The 17,492-nt window shown below is 42.6% G+C and overlaps 1 protein-coding gene across 5 annotated transcripts in view; it reads left to right on the top strand.

The window, feature by feature from the left end:
* MUC13 (mucin 13, cell surface associated) overlaps positions 1 to 17,492 on the top strand; it is a 31,495-nt gene that overhangs the window by 12,579 nt on the left and 1,424 nt on the right. For 2 of the 5 annotated variants that reach the window (XM_027106939.1, XM_027106960.1), the window contains 6 exons: positions 6,621 to 6,772; positions 10,464 to 10,589; positions 10,930 to 11,050; positions 11,709 to 11,746; positions 13,351 to 13,435; positions 15,843 to 16,044. In XM_027106939.1, the coding sequence (XP_026962740.1) occupies positions 6,621 to 6,772; positions 10,464 to 10,589; positions 10,930 to 11,050; positions 11,709 to 11,746; positions 13,351 to 13,435; positions 15,843 to 16,044 (724 nt within the window). Of the gene's footprint in view, positions 1 to 6,524; positions 6,773 to 10,463; positions 10,590 to 10,929; positions 11,051 to 11,708; positions 11,747 to 13,350; positions 13,533 to 13,600; positions 13,712 to 15,842; positions 16,045 to 17,492 lie in introns of those variants that run through there. The other 3 variants (XR_003432891.1, XM_027106953.1, XM_027106946.1) reach the window with 3 other exon arrangements.

Genomic DNA, 17,492 nt, shown 5'->3' with positions numbered 1-17,492 from the left:
GTTGATTACTGTTCTCTCTGTGCACAGGGAGGAACACACACCCCTCTGTCTCTCTCAAAGCACAAATCTGAGATTTTACAGCTCATCAAGAGACCTACTCTTGACTTTCTGCAGAAAGTGACAGCTTACTGTTTCATATATCACTTATTCTACTTCTGGTTCACTCCAGGCTCCTTAATCCTAAAAGTGATTGTCCACAATTTTTCTAAGTATCTTCCAACAAGACCTTGCTATAGCCCTAGATTTCCTCCGAATGCATGCTGAATAGAGATCTCTAGGCCTATAAATGGCCATCTTATGGCAACCCCATGCCTCCCTATGTGAACCTCAACGGTGGATATAAAACAATGGGTGGGGGGCTTCCCTGGTGGCGCAGTGGTTGAGAGTCCGCCTGCCGATGCAGGGGACACAGGTTCGTGCCCCAGTCCGGGAGGATCCCACGTGCGGCGGAGCGGCTGGGCCCGTGAGCCATGGCCGCTGGGCCTGCGCGTCCGGAGCCTGTGCTCCACGATGGGAGAGGCCACAACAGTGAGAGGCCCGTGTACCGCAAAAAAACCCAAAAACCAAAACAATGGGTAGGGACTAGTGCTGAGAGATATGAGAGTCTGGGAGGTCTGAAGACCATTTTTTTTTTCTTTTTGGAATTTTATTTATTTTTTATATAGCAGGTTCTTATTAGTTATCTATTTTATACATAGTAGTGTATATATATCAATCAAAATCTCCCAATTCATCCCACCACCACCACCCCCTCCAGATTCCCCCCTTGGTGTCCATACGTTTGTTCTCTACATCTGTGTCTCTATTTCTGCCCTGCAAACTGGTTCATCTGTACCATTTTTGTAGGTTCCACATATATGCGTTAATATAGGATACTTGTTTTTCTCTTTCTGACTTACTTCACTCTGTATGACAGTCTCTAGATCCATCCACTTCTCTACAAATGACCCACTTTCATTCCTTTTTATGACTGAGTAATATTCCATTGTACATATATACCACAACTTCTTTATCCATTTGTCTGTCGATGGGCATTTAGGTTGCTTCCATGACGTGGCTGTTGTAAATAGTGCTGCAATGAACATTGGGGTGCATGTGTCTTTTTGAATTATGGTTTTCTCAGGGTATATGCCCAGTAGTGGGATTACTGGGTCATATGGTAATTTTATTTTTAGTTTTTTAAGAAACCTCTATACTGTTCTCCATAGTGGCTATGTCAATTTACATTCCCACCAACAGTGCAAGAGGGTTCCCTTTTCTCCACATCCTCTCCAGCATTTGTTGTTTGTAGCTTTTCTGATGATGCCCATTCTAACTTGTGTGAGGTGATACCTCATTGTAGTTTTGATTTGCATTTCTCTAATAATTAGTGATGTTGAGCATCTTTTCATGTGCTTCTTGGCCATCTGTATGTCTTCTTTGGAGAAATGTCTATTTAGGTCTTCTGCCCATTTTTTGATTGGGTTGTTTGTGTTTTTAATATTACGCTGCATGAGCTGTTAATATATTTTGGAGATTAATCCTTTGTCTGTTGATTTCATTTGCAAATATTTTCTCCTATTCTGAGGATTGTCTTTTCATCTTGTTTGTAGTTTCCTTTGCTTGCAAAAACTTTTAAGTTTCATTAGGTCTCATTTGTTTATTTTTTTGTTTGTTTGTTTTTTGTTTTTGCGGTACGGGGGCCTCTCACTGTTGCGGCCTCTCCCGTTGCGGAGCACAAGCTCTGGACGCGCAGGCTCAGTAGCCATGGCTCACGGGCCCAGCCGCTCCGCAGCATGTGGGATCTTCCTGGACCGGGGCATGAACCCGTGTCCCCTGCATCGGTAGGCGGACTCTCAACCACTGCGCCACCAGGGAAGCCCCTGTTTATTTTTTATTTTATTTCCATTACCTTAGGAGATAGATCAAACAAAGTCTTGCTGTGATGTATGTCAAAGAGTGTTCTTCCTATGTTTTCCTCTAAGAGTTTTATAGTGTCTGGGCTTACATTTAGGTCTCGAATCCATATTTTGAGTTTATTTTTGTGTATGGTGTCATGGAGTGTTCTAATTTCATTCTTTTACATGTAGCTCTCCAGTTTTCCCAGCACCACTTATTGAAGAGACTGTCTTTTCTCCATTGTATATTCTTGCCTCCTTTGTCATAGATTAATTGACCATAGGTGCGTGGGTTTATCTCTGGGCTTTCTATCTTGTTCCATTGATCTATGTTTCTGTTTTTGTGCCAGTACCATGTTGTCTTGTTTACTGTAGCTTTGTAGTATAGTCTGAAGTCAGGAAGTCTGATTCCTCCAGCTCTGTTTTTTTCCTTCAAGACTGATTTGGCTGTTTGGGGTATTTTGTGTCTCCATACAAATTTTAAGATTTTTTGTTCTAGTTCCATAAAAAATGCCATTGGTAATTTGATAGGGATTGCATTGAACTTGTAGATTGCTTTGGGTAGTATAGTCACTTTCACAATATTGATTCTTCCAATCCAAGAACTTGGTATATCTCTCCTTCTGTTGGTATCATCTTTAATTTCTTTCATCAGTGTTTACAGTTTTCTGTCTACAGGTCTTTTGTCTCTCTAGGTAGGTTTATTCCTAGGCATTTTATTATTTTTGTTGCAATGGTAAATGGAAGTGTTTCCTTAATTTCTCTTTCAGATTTTTCATCATTAGTGTATAGGAATGCAAGAGATTTCTGTGCCTTAATTTTGTATCCTGCAACTTTACCAAATTCATTGATTAGCTCTAGTAGTTTTCTGGTGGCATCTTTAGGATTCTCTATGTATAGTATCATGTCATCTGCAAACAGTGAGAGTTTTACTTCTTCTTTTCCAATTTATATTCCTTTTATTTCTTTTTCTTCTCTGATTGCCGTGGCTAGGACTTCCAAAGCTATGCTGAATAATAGCGGTTAGAGTGGACATCATTGTCTTTTTCCTGATCTTAGAGGAAATGTTTTCAGTTTTTCACCATTGAGAATGATGTTTGCTGTGGGTTTGTCGTATATGGCCTTTATTATGTTGAGGTAGGTTCCCTGTATGCCCACTTTCTGGAGAGTGTTTATCATAAATGGGTGTTGAATTTTGTGAAAAGCTTTTTCTGCATCTATTGAGATGATCATATGGTTTTTATTCTTCAGTTTGTTAATATGGTGTATCACATTGATTGATTTGCATGTATTGAAGAATCTTGCATCCCTGGAATAAATCCGACTTGATCATGGTGTATGATCCTTTTAATGTGTTGTTGGATTCTGTTTGCTAGTATTTTGTTGAGGATTTTTGCATCTATATTCATCAGTGATATTGGTCTGTTGTTTTCTTTTTTTGTAGGATCTTTGTCTGGTTTTGGTATCAGGGTGATGGTGGCCTCATAGAATGAGTTTGGGAGTGGTCCTTCCTCTGCAATTTTTTGGAAGAGTTTGAGAAGGATGGGTGTTAGCTCTTCTCTAAATGTTTGAGAGAATTCACCTGTGAAGCCATCTGGTCCTGGACTTTTGTTTGTTGGAAGATTTTTTTTTTTTTTTTTTTTGTGGTACGCGGGCCTCTCATGGCTGTGGCCCCTCCCATTGTGGAGCACAGGCTCTGGACGCACAGGCTCAGTGGCCATGGCTCATGGGCTCAGCCACTCCGCAGCATGGGGGATCCTCATGGACCACGGCACAAACACGCGTCCCCTGCATCGGCAGGCGGACTCTCAACCACTGCACCACCAGGGAAGCCCTGTTGGAAGATTTTTTTTTTTATTTTTAAATTTTTATTTATTTATTTATTTATTTTTTAAAGGGCTTCAAATGCTTGGCTTTTATTTATTTACTTATTTATTTTTGGCTGTGTTGGGTCTTCATTTCTGTGCGAGGACTTTCTCTAGTTGTGGCAAGTGGGGGCCACTCTTCATCGCAGTGCTGTTGGAAGATTTTTAATCACAGTTTCAATTTCATTACTTGTGATTGGTCTGTTCATATTTTCTGTTTCTGCCTGGTTCAGTCCTGGGAGGTTATACTTCTCTAAGAATTTGTCCATTTCTTCCAGGTTGTCCATTTTACTGGCATAGAGTTGCTTGTAGTAGTCTCTTAGGATGCTTTGTATTTCTGCGGTGTCTGTTCTAACTTCTCCTTTTTCCTTTCTAATTTTACTGATTTGAGTCCTTTCCCTCTTTTTCTTTTTCTTTTTTGCCGTACGTGGGACTCTCACTGTTGTGGCCTCTCCCATTGTGGAGCACAGGCTCCGGACACGCAGGTCAGCGGCCATGGCTCACGGGCCTAGCTGCTCCGTGGCATGTGGGATCTTCCCGGACCGGGGCACGAACCCATGTCCCCTGCATCGGCAGGCGGACTCTCAACCACTGCGCCACCAGGGAAGCTCCCTCTTTTTCTTGATGAGTCTGGCTAAAGGTTTATCAATTTTGTTTATCTTCTCAAAGAACCAGCTTTTAGTTTTATTGATCTTTGCTATTGTTTTCTTTGTTTCTATTTCATTTATTTCTGCTCTAATCTTTATGATTTCTTTCCTTCTACTAACTTTGGGTGTTGTTTGTTCTTCTTTCTCTAGTTCCTTTAGGTGTAAGGTGTAAGGTTACACCTTTGGTTGTTTATTTGAGATGTTTCTTGAGGTAGGCTTGTATTGCTATAAACTTCCCTCTTAGAACTGCTTTTGCTGCATCCCATAGGTTTTGGAGTGTCGTGTTTTCATTGTAGTTTGTCTTTAGGTATTTTTAAATTTCCTCTTTGATTTCTTCAGTGATCTCTCGGTTATTTAGTAACATATTGTTTAGCCTCCATGTGTTTGTGTTTTTTACACTTTTTCCCCCTGTAATTGATTTCTAATCTCATAGCATTGTGGTCAGAAAAGATGCTTCATATGATTTCAGTTTTCTTAAGTTTACCAAAGCTTGATTTGTGACCCAAGATGTGATCAGTCCTGGAGAATGTTACGTGTACACTTGAGAAGAAAGTGTAATCTGCTCTTTTTGGATGGAATGTCCTATAAATATCAATTAAATCTATCTGGTCTATTGTGTCATTTAAAGCTTATGTTTCCTTATTAATTTTCTCTCTGGATGATCTGTCCATTGGTATAAGTAAGGTGTTAAAGTCCCCCACTATGATTGTGTTGCTGTCAATTCCCTCTTTTAGAGCTGTTAGCAGTTGCCTTATGTATTGTGGTGCTCCTATGTTGGATGCATATATATTTATAATTGTTATATCTTCTTGGACTGATCCCTTGATCATTATGTAGTGTCCTTCCTCGTCTCTTGTAACGTTCTTTATTTTAAAGTCTATTTTATCTGATATGAATATTGCTACTCCAGCTTTCTTTTGATTTCCATTTGCATGGAATATCTTTTTCCATCTCCTCACTTTCAGTCTGTATGTGTCCGTAGGTCTGAAGTGGGTCTCTTGTAGACAGCATATATATGGGTCTTGTTTTTGTATCCATCCAGCAGGCCTGTGTCTTTTGGTTGAAGCATTTAATCCATTCATGTTTAAGGTAATTATGTATGTTCCTATTACCATTTTCTTAATTGTTTTGGGTTTGTTTTTGTAGGTCCTTTTCTTCTCTTGTGTTTCCCAGTTAGAGAAGTTCCTTTAGCATTTGTTGTAGAGCTGGTTTGGTGGTGCTGAGTTCTCTTAGGTTTTGCTTGTCTGTAAAGCTTTTGATTTCTCCATTGAATCTGAATGAGATCCTTGCCAGGTAGAGTAATCTTGGTTGTAGGTTCTTCCCTTTCATCACTTTAAATATATCATGTCACTCCCTTCTGGCTTGTAGAGTTTCTGCTGAGAAATAAGCTGTTAACCTTATATGGGAGTTCCCTTGTATGTTATTTGTCATTTTTCCCTTGCTGCTTTCAATAATTTTTCTTTGTCTTTAATTTTTGTCAGTTTGATTACTACGTGTCTCAGCATGTTTCTCCTTGTGTTTATCCTGTATGGGACTCTCTTCACTTCCTGAACTTGGCTATTTCCTTTCCCATGTTAGGGAAGTTTTTGACTATAATCTCTTCAAATATTTTCTCTGGTCCTTTCTCTCTCTCTTCTCCTTCTCGAACCCCTATAATGCAAATGTTGTTGTGTTTAATGTCCCAGAGGTCTCTTAGGCTGTCTTCATTTCTTTTCATTCTTTTTTCTTTATTCTGTTCTGTGGCAGTGAATTCCACCATTCTGTCTTCCAGGTCACTTATCTGTTCTTCTGCCTCAGTTATTCTGCTATTGATTCCTTCTAGTGTATTTTTCAGTTCAATTATTGTATTGTTCATCTCTGTTTGTTTGTTCTTTAATTCTTCTAAGTTTTTTTTTTAATTCTTCTAGGTCTTTGTTAAACATTTCTTGCATCTTCTTGATCTTTGCCTCCATTCTTTTTCCTAGGTACTGGATCATCTTCACTATCATTATTCTGAATTCTTCTTCTGGAAGGTTGCCTATCTCCACTTCATTTAGTTGTTTTTCTGGGGTTTTGTCTTGTTCTTTCATCTGGTACAATGTCCTCTGCCTTTTCATTTTGTCTGTCTTTCTGTGAATGTGGTTTTCCTTCCACAGGCTGCAGAATTATATTTCTTCTTGCTTCTGCTGTGAAGACCAATTTGTTGACGCTTCAGTTCAATTCATCAAGTGATGGATTCATTTCATTTTTAGCACATCTCCTTCAGCAAGATCTGCAATGCATACTGTTGCCATAGCAGTAGTAAACATTTTTATGGAAACTACAAAACAAACTGAAGAAACCGTATCACATGCCATTGAAAGAGCAGTTAAACAGCATGGAACTGAGTTTACACGATACATCAGTAAGTATGAAATAATTTTATACGACGATTACCTGAAGAACTATCTACTTTTCACAAATTTTTCTATTATATGTTTGAAGGGGGCCAGAAGCACTGGATAATTGAATCCACGGACATCTCCCAGTTTCCTCTGAATCTGTCCTTTCTTCCTCCCTCCCTTTCCCCTGTCATTTGGCTTCTGCTCCTTTATAACCATCCCCCAAGTCATCAGACTGACTAGTTTGTTCCTCTTCTTGGAAGGCAGTCTTGGACAAATAGCCTCTGGACCAGGAAAGATGAAGAAAGGAGAAACAAGAGGGCTGTATACCAAGTTTTAGCTTTCCGAATGCTATAGAAAGTTTTATCTATACTGTTTCCCCTTTAGGCCGACACAACCCCCCCACAGGACAGCTGTTAACAATTCATTTTTACTGTGTTACAAACACCCCAAATCTTAGTGGCCTGAACAACAACCATTTATTTATTATAACACTATAATTCTGTGGGTCAGAATTTGGGCTGGGCTTACCTGGGCAGTTCTGCTCATCTAGGCGGGGCTCGGCTGATCTCTGCTTGGCTCACTTAAGCATCGGCCATTAGCTGCCGGGTAGATCAGCTGAGGGCTGACTGATCTAAGATGGCTCAGCTGGACAGTTTGTCTCTGCTCCACATGATCTCTCATCCTCCAGCAGGTTAGTCCAAAAGGGTTTCAAGAGAAGCAAGAGGGCACATTTCAGTACACAGGTGCTTCTCATTCTCTGCTAATGTTATATTTACAACTGTCCTGACGGCCAAAGCAATTCACATGACAAAGCACAGTGAGGCAGGCCCTACGAAGGGGCATGGACACAGGAAGGCAGGAATAAACTGGCACTATTACTTCAATCACCACAGCAGTCATCAGGAGTTCCTCATCTCAGAGGTGTCCAAGGCCAGCCCTGGGGGCAGCTCTGTGCGACTGGTTCTCAGTCCTGGTTGCCAAACCCAAAGGCCTCTGTTGAGACACAACTTATCTGACTTTTCTGTAACATTTGATACTAGTATCCTCCCATTCCTGAAGTCCTCTTCTCTCTGAACCTCCACTCACCATTCTCCTGATCCCATTCTGCCTTCCTCATCTTTCATTTTGATCCTTCTGCGACTCCTTCTTTAGTCTCTTACATTTTTGCTTTTTGCTTATTGTAAGCTCCATGCCCTAGTTTGCAAAACTTATTTCTCTTTTTGAAAATATAATCAAATTCTGTTCATTTATAGTTTTCTAGCACCTTCTCTCTTTTTCGAGATTTCACAGATGATCACTGTTCTCTCAGGACCTGGAATGTCAATGCTCTGGAATAAAACACTTAAAATTCTATTAGAAAAGATGGGGGTTCCCCTGCACTGTACCCGCTCCATGGGTCCCTTTAGCAATGTCCATTCAACTCTTTTCCATCCAAGTATTATTTCCTGGCAAGACTGGAGAAAAATTGTTCTGAAGCCATTCTGTTTTTCTCATGTCATTCATCAACATTACACCAACCAGGCCTGGCCTTTCCATGAGCGCCTGTAACATAGAAAACATATACACCCTTTCATTCATTTGCCCATTTTTTATTTTTAACCCTTTGCTCTTTGTTGTTGGATTTTTGTTGCTGTTGTTGTTTTGGGTTTTGTTTGTGGCAAGTCTGAGCTCATTTGGGACTCTAGACTGTCTCTGTCACACTTTTAATATTCCATCTTTGGTTATGGGATCTTCTTTTTATATTTTATGTCTCTCATCTGAGAGCGTCCTTTGCAAACCATGCCAGTTTCTTATATTACCTGGCCCTCTCCCTTTTTTTTTTTTTTACAGCTTGTTGGGATCATTTGCAGCTGCACAGTTAGAATTACATTTTCAGAGCTTCTTACTTTCCTGAACTGTTTTCATCTTCCAGAGTCTCATGCCATGGAACTACACCTTATCCTTTTTGAACATTTCAATATTTACTCTCTCAGTCATACTTCTCTTTCTGGCTGTCACTTGGTCCTTGTCTTCCAAGGGACTCATCACTTCTACCTGCGAATAAATTTCTTCTCAGGGTCAGAATTTGGTCCAGAGTAGCAATTCATGCCGTCAGAACCTCTACCTCCAGAAGATGAAACTGTCAGCAAGGCAAGACAAAAACCTTATCATATGCTCTGCTTTGGGCTGAATGAGACTTCTAGCAAGTGTGAGGAAGTTGAGGATCCCCATCAGCATGGGGACTGACCACTCCAAGTGGTTGTCAGATGAAAATAACCAGTGCATTCTTCAAAATAAAGTTGGGGACCCTTGCAATTCTCTCATTCGGCTCTACTTAGTAACTGCCTTGGTTCTGAGCCCTGGAAGACTTGAAACCATCTGGTCTCAGGGCTGAGAATTGCTCTTTTTTTGGACAACTCTTCTCAGCATCTCTCCACTCTGAGACCAGGCATGTGCTCTTAGGTACATTAACAGATTACCAAATGATGCCAGCTAGAGATGGCCACAGGAGCATGAGCCGCCCAGCACATGGAAGGGAGAGCTCAGAACTTTTAGAGAAAAACACTTTTTCCTGCTCTCTTGCTTCTGCTGCAAAGACAGATTCTCTTTTCTGTGTCAAAAGTTGTAGAATCTCTTTCTCTGGTTTTTATTTAGAGGCATTTTCAAATGGCAGGTAATGAAGGAAGGTTAGTTACAGGTTTGGGATGTTTAGAAGAGAGTAACCACATATCTGTTCTACCTGCTCCTATTCTCTCCCCCTAATCTATTCTCAGATTCATCTTTTTGTCCCTAATGTCTTCCAATCTGCTTCTAGACTAACATTCTTAAAAGATGGCTTTCTTATGCCATGCTTCTGTTCAGAATCTATCAATGGATTCTCAGGCTTGTAGGATAAAAGTCAGTGTCCGTAACCTGACATTCAAACCCTGCTATACCCATGAGTGAACAAAAGAACGATTACTTGCTGAGTATCTTATAGTGGACAATTGCATTTACATTAGTTCATTCAGTTCTCACAACAATCATGTGAAACAAGAATCATTAGCCCATTTCATAGATGGAGGGAACTTGGACCCACCACGCATTAAACATTTGAACAAAAGCCCACGGCCAATCAACGGTAGAGCCAAGAGTTCTCACTTTTGTTCCTCCTCACCACACTGCCTCTCCCCTGCCCACGTACTACTCCATCACTCCTGGACAAGAATACTTTACTTCTTTTCATGCCTTGTTTACTCCACTTAGACCTTGCCTCTCCTTTGACTGTTCAAGTCTTCCCTATCTTTCAAGACTTAGCCCGATTTCCACCTCCTCCACGATGTTGCCTTTAGCTACCTGAGCCTCTGAATTCCCACTGTACTTAAAGTCTGTATTACAAGTTGCTGGATGCGATTCTCTAAGGGTATAAACAGGTAACTCTCCAAAGATGGGGTCCAAAACTTATGCAGCTACTGTGTCCCTTGTGGAACCTAGCAAAGAGGTAGGTGCAAAAGAGACTTGGAACATCATTGCATTGCACTGGATTGAATTAATTTTAATTGAATAATATAAGGAAATAGTTATAGAAGAGATCTCCTGGGGAGTTGAATTTCAGAATCTCAGATTTTCATTGGTTGAATCCCAAAATGTGTTAAAAGGCAACAATAACGACAATGGAATGGGGTGCTTTCACAGGTTACCTTATCCATATTGTTTTGCTAAATATGTCTTTGAATTATTTGTGCCTCTTAGAGCAAGAGCGGTGTGATTATTATGGTTGTGAGAAAGAGAATGGGCAAGATGACTGCACCAGTGGTTTACTATGTCAGTGCAAACCGGGGCTGCTGAGACCGAACCCACAGATCCCCCTGTGTGTTGGTAAGTGTTCCACCTGCTTCTAAATGTTCTTCGTGCCTCCTCCACTCTCTCCTTTTGCATTTGCAAAGTACACACTTTCCTGCTCAAGTTTCCATGTGCATTTCAGAGTCTGAGGGATGTGAATTTTGGCTTTAGTCCTGTGGGCCTGGATAGGGCCTTGGCTGAGAGCTGGTGAGGAGGCCCACATGCCGCTTCACAGGGCGCACGTCAAGTGCAGAGCCACTGAGCACTGCGTTTTACCCAGAAAAAGCAACGTGAAAAAATTGTATTCTGTGATGTGTCACTTTGGTGTTGAAGGGGTTGTTTCTGAAAATTACCCAGAAATCACTCTCTTTTGAAGCTTTGTGTCCTGATGACTGCAACACACAGAAGAAGAAGCAATGCCTAGTGGAGGACAGCAGGAACGCTACCTGCGTGTGCCTGCCAGACTACAAGGAAGATGATCATGGGACCTGTCAACCGTAAGAGAAATCCCTCCTTCTTCATCTTGTCATAGCTGAAACTAGGCAAAAAGGATAGAGCTTGTCACATATGTATGAGTTTAGGGTCTGGAAGTTGGTTCGCTGGCATAAGTTGGTAGGTACAGAGCATCACCATCACCACCCCCATCATCATCATCAGTTTTTGAACATTCTCCGTGTGCTGGGAACCACAGCAGGTAATGCTTCTCATACAACAACAGTCAGGAATGTATTTATTCCCCATTTTCAGGTGAGGAAACTGAAGCTCAGAGAATATAAATGACACGTCCCCACTCACAGGGCAGCAAATAAATGGCCGAGCCAGGTGGTCTCGCAGCCCGAGGGGGCCCCACTAAGCTCCATGCCTCTGGGACTCGGCTTCACCCAAACTGCTGAATCCTCCTGGCGCTCAGAAGATGGAGCGTTCAGTTGGTAGCAAATGGAACCACACGGGCTTGTGTACCCCCTCAACCTTCCAGAGTGCCGTGAAAGACACTCACCTGGAAGAATGGGAGCGTAAGGAAGAAAAGAGAAAGAGGAGACGGAACGGGGAGGAGAGAATGAAAGAAAGGTGCAAGGAAGACGTGGAGGTTGGGTGGGAACTCTGACCTGCTCCCACAAGGCTCCTTACCATGGTCTCCTACTCCTTGTATTTTAGGTGTGCGTTTGGCTACAGCGGAGTTGATTGTGAAGACCGTGAGTAGAAGAGTCTTGCTTTGTTAATAAGCTTCTAAGAAACAGACATTGACCACATTCAAAATTCTGTTCAGTCCCCCAAAGTCTCTGGCTTGTTTCATAAAGAGAGAGAAAAATCTACCTGGAGTTTGTCTTCTGGGTCAGGCCACTCCATGCTCACCCTTAGGTTGTGGGCAGAGCCTCTCTGTTATGGGAAATAATAGAACTCAGCCCAAGAGGTGGGCTGGTGTCTCTGCACTTGTCCCAGGCCAAAGAAGTTTGTCCCAACATTATATTCATTTCCTACATTAGATTAAATATGCATTGTCTGCTACTAAAAAGGATAAAGACCAGTATATTCCAAAACTGTTTATGTTCACAGTAGAGCAGAACTAGAAACCAGACATTCAAATACTCAAATCATCTTTTGGTCTCAGAGCTATTTACTAATTTGGGATGTGTTGTCATAAATTCAGTTGCCTGTTTCCCTCCCAGGCCCTACCCCCACCAGATTGGGACAATACTAACTGTATATTTTAAGTGATTTCATATTTTACATTTTATATAATGAACTAAAAGATCAATGATCCAAGATGAAGGGAATATTCCTGTTAGCCTCCCAGCCAGCCACAAAGTTAGTGATAAGAAATGCTTTTAATTTCTACTGTATTTTGTTGTGAGGCTGGGTTTGCTAAGTCATTTCTTTCTTCTGGGCTTTCAGTGTCTACACCTATAAAATGACAAGTGCAGATCAGATGACCTTTGAGGTTTTTTCCAGACTTAATGGTCCCTGGCATCCTGGTTAGAGGTGGCATATATGGCAGTCATGTAGCAGAAAGGATCAAAGGGATCTAGAGCAGCAATGTCCAATAGAAACGTAACACGAGCTTCAGATTTAATTTCAGATTTTAAAAGCTCTGAGTAAATTTTAAGAAGTAAAGAGGAATAGGTGAAGTTGATTTTAGTAACATTTTATTTCACTCAATATATAGAAAATAATATTTCAATGGGCAATCAGTACAAGGATGATTAATGAGATAGTTTACATTTTTTTCATACTATGTGTTTGAAATCTGCTGTGTATGTTAAAATTACACTTACCTGCCACCCCACAGCCGTATTTCAAGAGCACCAAACAAGCAGACCCAGAGGAGAATGGGTGGTAATGAACCTCCAGTCTCTTCCCTCATCAATTCCATCAAGCTCCTCTGTTAGTGACAAATTTAACTTCAACCCAGTTCCCCTAGTTTATCAGCAAAGTCCGTTCTGGCAGGCAGGCAGGCAAACCAGCAGAGGTAAGGAGGTAGTGTGGACCTCCGATGAGATCTCACCCCCCGACAAAGCCCAGGAAGGTCCTGCCACCATGGCCTCCTCTGTGCTTATGGACTTCTTTTATCTGGCAAGGTTGCCTCTTTTGATTGGGTTCTGAAGACACAGTTGGGGGTGGGCAGAGAGAGGGCTAAAGGAGGTGAGCCCCCCACCCATCCTGGTCCTGGAAGAGGGTCAGAAAGCAGAGCCCAATTGTCCTCTTGGCCAGGAACCACTGGGAACACACGTACCTGTGCAGTAGACAGTGGGAGTCTGCTTGGGGGAAGCCGTTCCTACTCTTCTCCTTTCCCTTTCAGCATTTCAGCTGATCCTCACGATCGTGGGCACCATTGCTGGCATCCTCATTCTCGGCTTGGTGATCGCATTCATCTTCTCAGCGAGGTATGGGATGAAGTGTCCCTTTCCTGGGACACAGTGCCACCTGCATTACACTCTGGTTACCAAACACGCCCAGCCTTTCCCGGGCAAGAGAAGAAAAGTAAGGCGAGGCCTCTCTAATACCATTGCCCTTTTTGTCTTACCTGAATTTTCTTCTGATTCTATAAGCTACCCATGATCACTGAAGAAAATAGAAAATGTGGAAAGGAGCAGACTAAAAAGTCACCCACACAACCCACCACCCTGAAGCAACCAACATTTTGGCCTACATCCTTCCAGGTTTTTTGCTACTTTTTAAAATGATGTTATATATGTAATTTAGTATCTTTTGTGCTTTAAAATTTTTTTTGTGGAGGTTTGTTTTTGCTTAATACTATAAAGTGACATCGCAACCGTTTTCTGATGTCATTAAAAACTCTTTTGGGAGTTCAGGGGTTCTGTTTTTGTTTTTGTTTTTTTGTTTTTTTTTGTGGTACGCGGGCCTCTCACTGTTGTGGCCTCTCCCGTTGCGGAGCACAGGCTCCGGATTCGCAGGCTCAGCGGCCATGGCTCACGGGCCCAGCCGCTCCGCGGCATGTGGGATCTTCCCGGACCGGGGCACGAACCCGTGTCCCCTGCATCGGCAGGCGGAACCCCAACCCCTGCGCCACCAGGGAAGCCCCAGGGGTTTTTTTTGAGCACAAGCCACCCATGTGCTTGGCCCTGCAATAAACCTTTATCTGCTCAAAAACAAAACAAAACAAAACACTCTTTTGTTAGCAGTATTTAACTCCATTGATGTTGTCAAATATGATTTTCATTAAGTCACTCCCTTGCCCAGGACCTCGCTGCAAATAGCCTAACGTCCACCTTAACTGAGTCCCCTGGGTTTTAAGTAGAAACATTACCTCTGCATGGCCTTTTCTCAGCTTGTGCCTTAAATGCCCTTCTTAAAAACTTAAGTAGGGTCCATTCATTTATTCTACAAACACTTAGATAAAGTTCCCTCCATTAATAGAGACGGAATACTATCATCTATTCCATTCTAAATGTGCCAAGTGAGGAGCTACTCTGATTTTTTAAAAAAAGCTACTTTTTGAAAATTACCTTTAGCTAATATCTTATATTTCGGCAAAATAGGTTTTTTTGCACTGTAATGCGAGAGGATAGAGTTTACATTCCTAAAATATTTTGTTTCTTTTTTTTTCTTCTTTTACTCCATTATGATATTAACTCTTCCCCAGAGACTTGATTATAAGGATGCCAAGCTGGGAACTGAGAACACGACTTTCCCTTTTCCAGGGGTGGGGGTGTGGGGGACAGGACATTCGACTCTGCAGCAAGGCTGCTTCCTCCACAGTGGACCGGCTCACTGCCCCAGTCTCCAGGGTCCTCAGGGACTGTGATAGGGCTTGTGCCCCTTGAGAGCCTCGGTTCTCGGTTCCCCTTCCTGCTGCAGAGCCCCGTTTGCTCTTTGCTCAGCCACAGATCCATGACCCTTGGGAGCTCTCCAAGAATTATAATTTCTTGCCCATTCCAAAGGGAAGGAAGCCTCTTGTCAGTTACCTTAGATGGGAGTGCTGTCACAGGGCAGGAACTCCGTGGCGGGCTGGGCTGACCATCAGGGTCACCAGGTGAGTGGGTCTTCCTTTCTGACGTTCCAGTGTCTGAGAGTCACCCCAGGACTGCCCTGTGGCCATGATGGATGCCTCTGGCCCCATTACCCATATTCTAACAGGGCAGGACTGTTGCTGCAGGCCAGAAGGAGAGAAGGGTCATGATCAGAGTTAATTGGGGGACAGGTGCCTCCCTCACCTGCAGGTCCATCCACTTGGCTTTGAATGCCTACACTTGAGGTCCTTGAGCGCCCACAGAACAACGTGGGAAACTTCTATTTCTCCTTAAGACCTTTATGCCTTGAACTCATTTTGTTCACGGAGGCGCTTCTGTAGACATTGACTTTGCCTGAATGAAAAATTGTACCACAAATCATCGTTTTCTTTGGCTTTTATTACCATTTCCATAAATAATTCAAAAGCACACTGAAAAATACTAACATTATTAGCAAAATGTGAATGGGACTGGAGGAATTAGATGGTAACGTTGGATCAGGGTTAACGTTCTGGTTTTGATGGTTACATGGAGCTTATGAGGAGACTTAGGGAATCTACACTGAATGAAGTAATGAAGTATTACCAGTAATGGACATCAGGTCTGCAGCTTATTCTTAAATGGTTCAGAAATGTTGACAGTCGGGGAATCTGGGTGATAGATGTATGGGAGCTCTGTGTAATTTTTCTTGTTTTTGGTAACTTACATGTAAATTTGAAATTATTTCAAAAATTCAAAACATTTTGAAGAAAAAATATTAACTTTTGCTTCAAGGAACTTGCTGCCATCGTCAGACCCTAATTCTTGTTACCGATTACAGATCAAAGAACCAAAGGAGGAATGTGGAAGAACAGAACTTGATTGAGGACAATTTTCAAAATCTGAGCCTGCGGAGTACCGGCTTTAGCAATCTAGGAGCAGACGGGAGGATCTTCCCTAAGATCAACACGAACCTGCCCAGAGAGAGTGAGCCACAGAATCCCTACGGAGTCCGGGGCGGTATACCCCGCACACACTATTAGGTGAGTCTTTGCATGCTTTCTGTTTGCCTTTGCAGAGTGAAATGCCCCAGGGCCGACTTGGGACCTGGCTGTTGTATCATCAGCAGCCCTGGCTGCCCAGTAGATTCTTTTTTTAATCGAAAGCTATTGAAAGTAACCACCACTTGGTCCCTAACACTGACCATCTATGTGACTAGACACACCACTTAATTTATCTGTTCATCTATTTCCTCAGCTCTAAAAAAGGAATCTTAATTCACATGCCCTTAAGGTCTCCTTAAATGATATGTTTCTTGGGATACAACTCCAGTGGTTGTGATGACAATTCCCAGACTGCTGAAGGGCCTAGGACCTAGGGCAGGCCTGGGGAGGACTGTTGGATGTAAACATGGTTCTGTTTACGTGGATCCTTTCCAGCCAGCCCACATGAAGGCAGATCTCTCCTTTCCTCCCCGCCCCACCCCAGACCACAAGGCCACCCGATCAATTTCTAAAGCGACAAGGCAAGTGAGGCCGATAATATTTTCTTTCCCTTGGGAGGACTTTCAAGGCAAGTAGCTTGTCCTTGTTAGATTTGTTTTGGAGAATTGTAGCTGGCATTGCTCAGTGTGACCAAATGAAATACTGAAAGGAGAAAGCCTGTCAGAGAGGACTCCCTTGGGGAGGAGTGACAAGACAGAAGGGAGAGGAAAAGTGGCCAGAGAAGAGAGAGGGGGAAGAAGAGAGGAAAGGAGAGAAATGACTTGTTTAAAAGAGGAAGAGTGGGGAGAAAGGGAAAGAAGGAGGGGTGAGGTATCCCCAGGAGAGAAGAAAAATAAAGAGGCTGAAAGAGAGGGGGGACCTGGGAGGGTGGTAGAGGGGCCGGGGAAGGGGAGCACAGTATCCCCACTCCCCGTGTGTGAGCGTTGCTTCTGCAGGCGGCCCAGGTGAGCGGGTCATCCTTTGAGGATCTTAACGCACTTTGAATATTCTGGGAAAATCTGACTTATTTTTAGTTTGAAATCCCACGGTTGATTTTACGTATCAGCTTTCCTTCAGTCATGGAATCTAAGTGTTCCATGCGTGCACGAAGGGATGACTTGCACAAAATGCGCCGTGTGGGGTCGGACACAGGGTCTAGCCAGCAAGAGCCGAGATGGACCTCTCTTTGGTCCTACCTGAGGTGAACTTTAACCATGGAACTCATTTCAAACCTCCCTTTCCCCACAGTGGAGCCCTTACTTCAAGTATAACCTCTGAAGAAAGCCCTTTAGTGGCTGAGCAGGCATGGGATTTAGAATCAGACAGACCTGGGTTCACAGCCTGGCCCTTCCTGCTACGAGCTGTGTGATCACAGACAAGTTATTTGACTTCTCTGGGTTTGTTTTCTCATCTGTGAAATGGTTAAAATGAAGCCTACCTCAGAGGGTAAATATCAAATAAGCCAAAATGCATAAAGAACACAGCACGATGGGTTCTAATTTGAATAA

This window comes from Aethalodelphis obliquidens, unplaced genomic scaffold (genome assembly GCF_003676395.1).
Source record: "Aethalodelphis obliquidens isolate GAN/ISIS:26980383/991018 unplaced genomic scaffold, ASM367639v1 scaffold1, whole genome shotgun sequence".
Taxonomy (NCBI): Eukaryota; Metazoa; Chordata; class Mammalia; order Artiodactyla; family Delphinidae; genus Aethalodelphis; species Aethalodelphis obliquidens.
The sequence above is the reverse complement of the archived record's forward strand: the minus strand, read 5'-3'. Positions and strand labels throughout refer to the sequence as shown.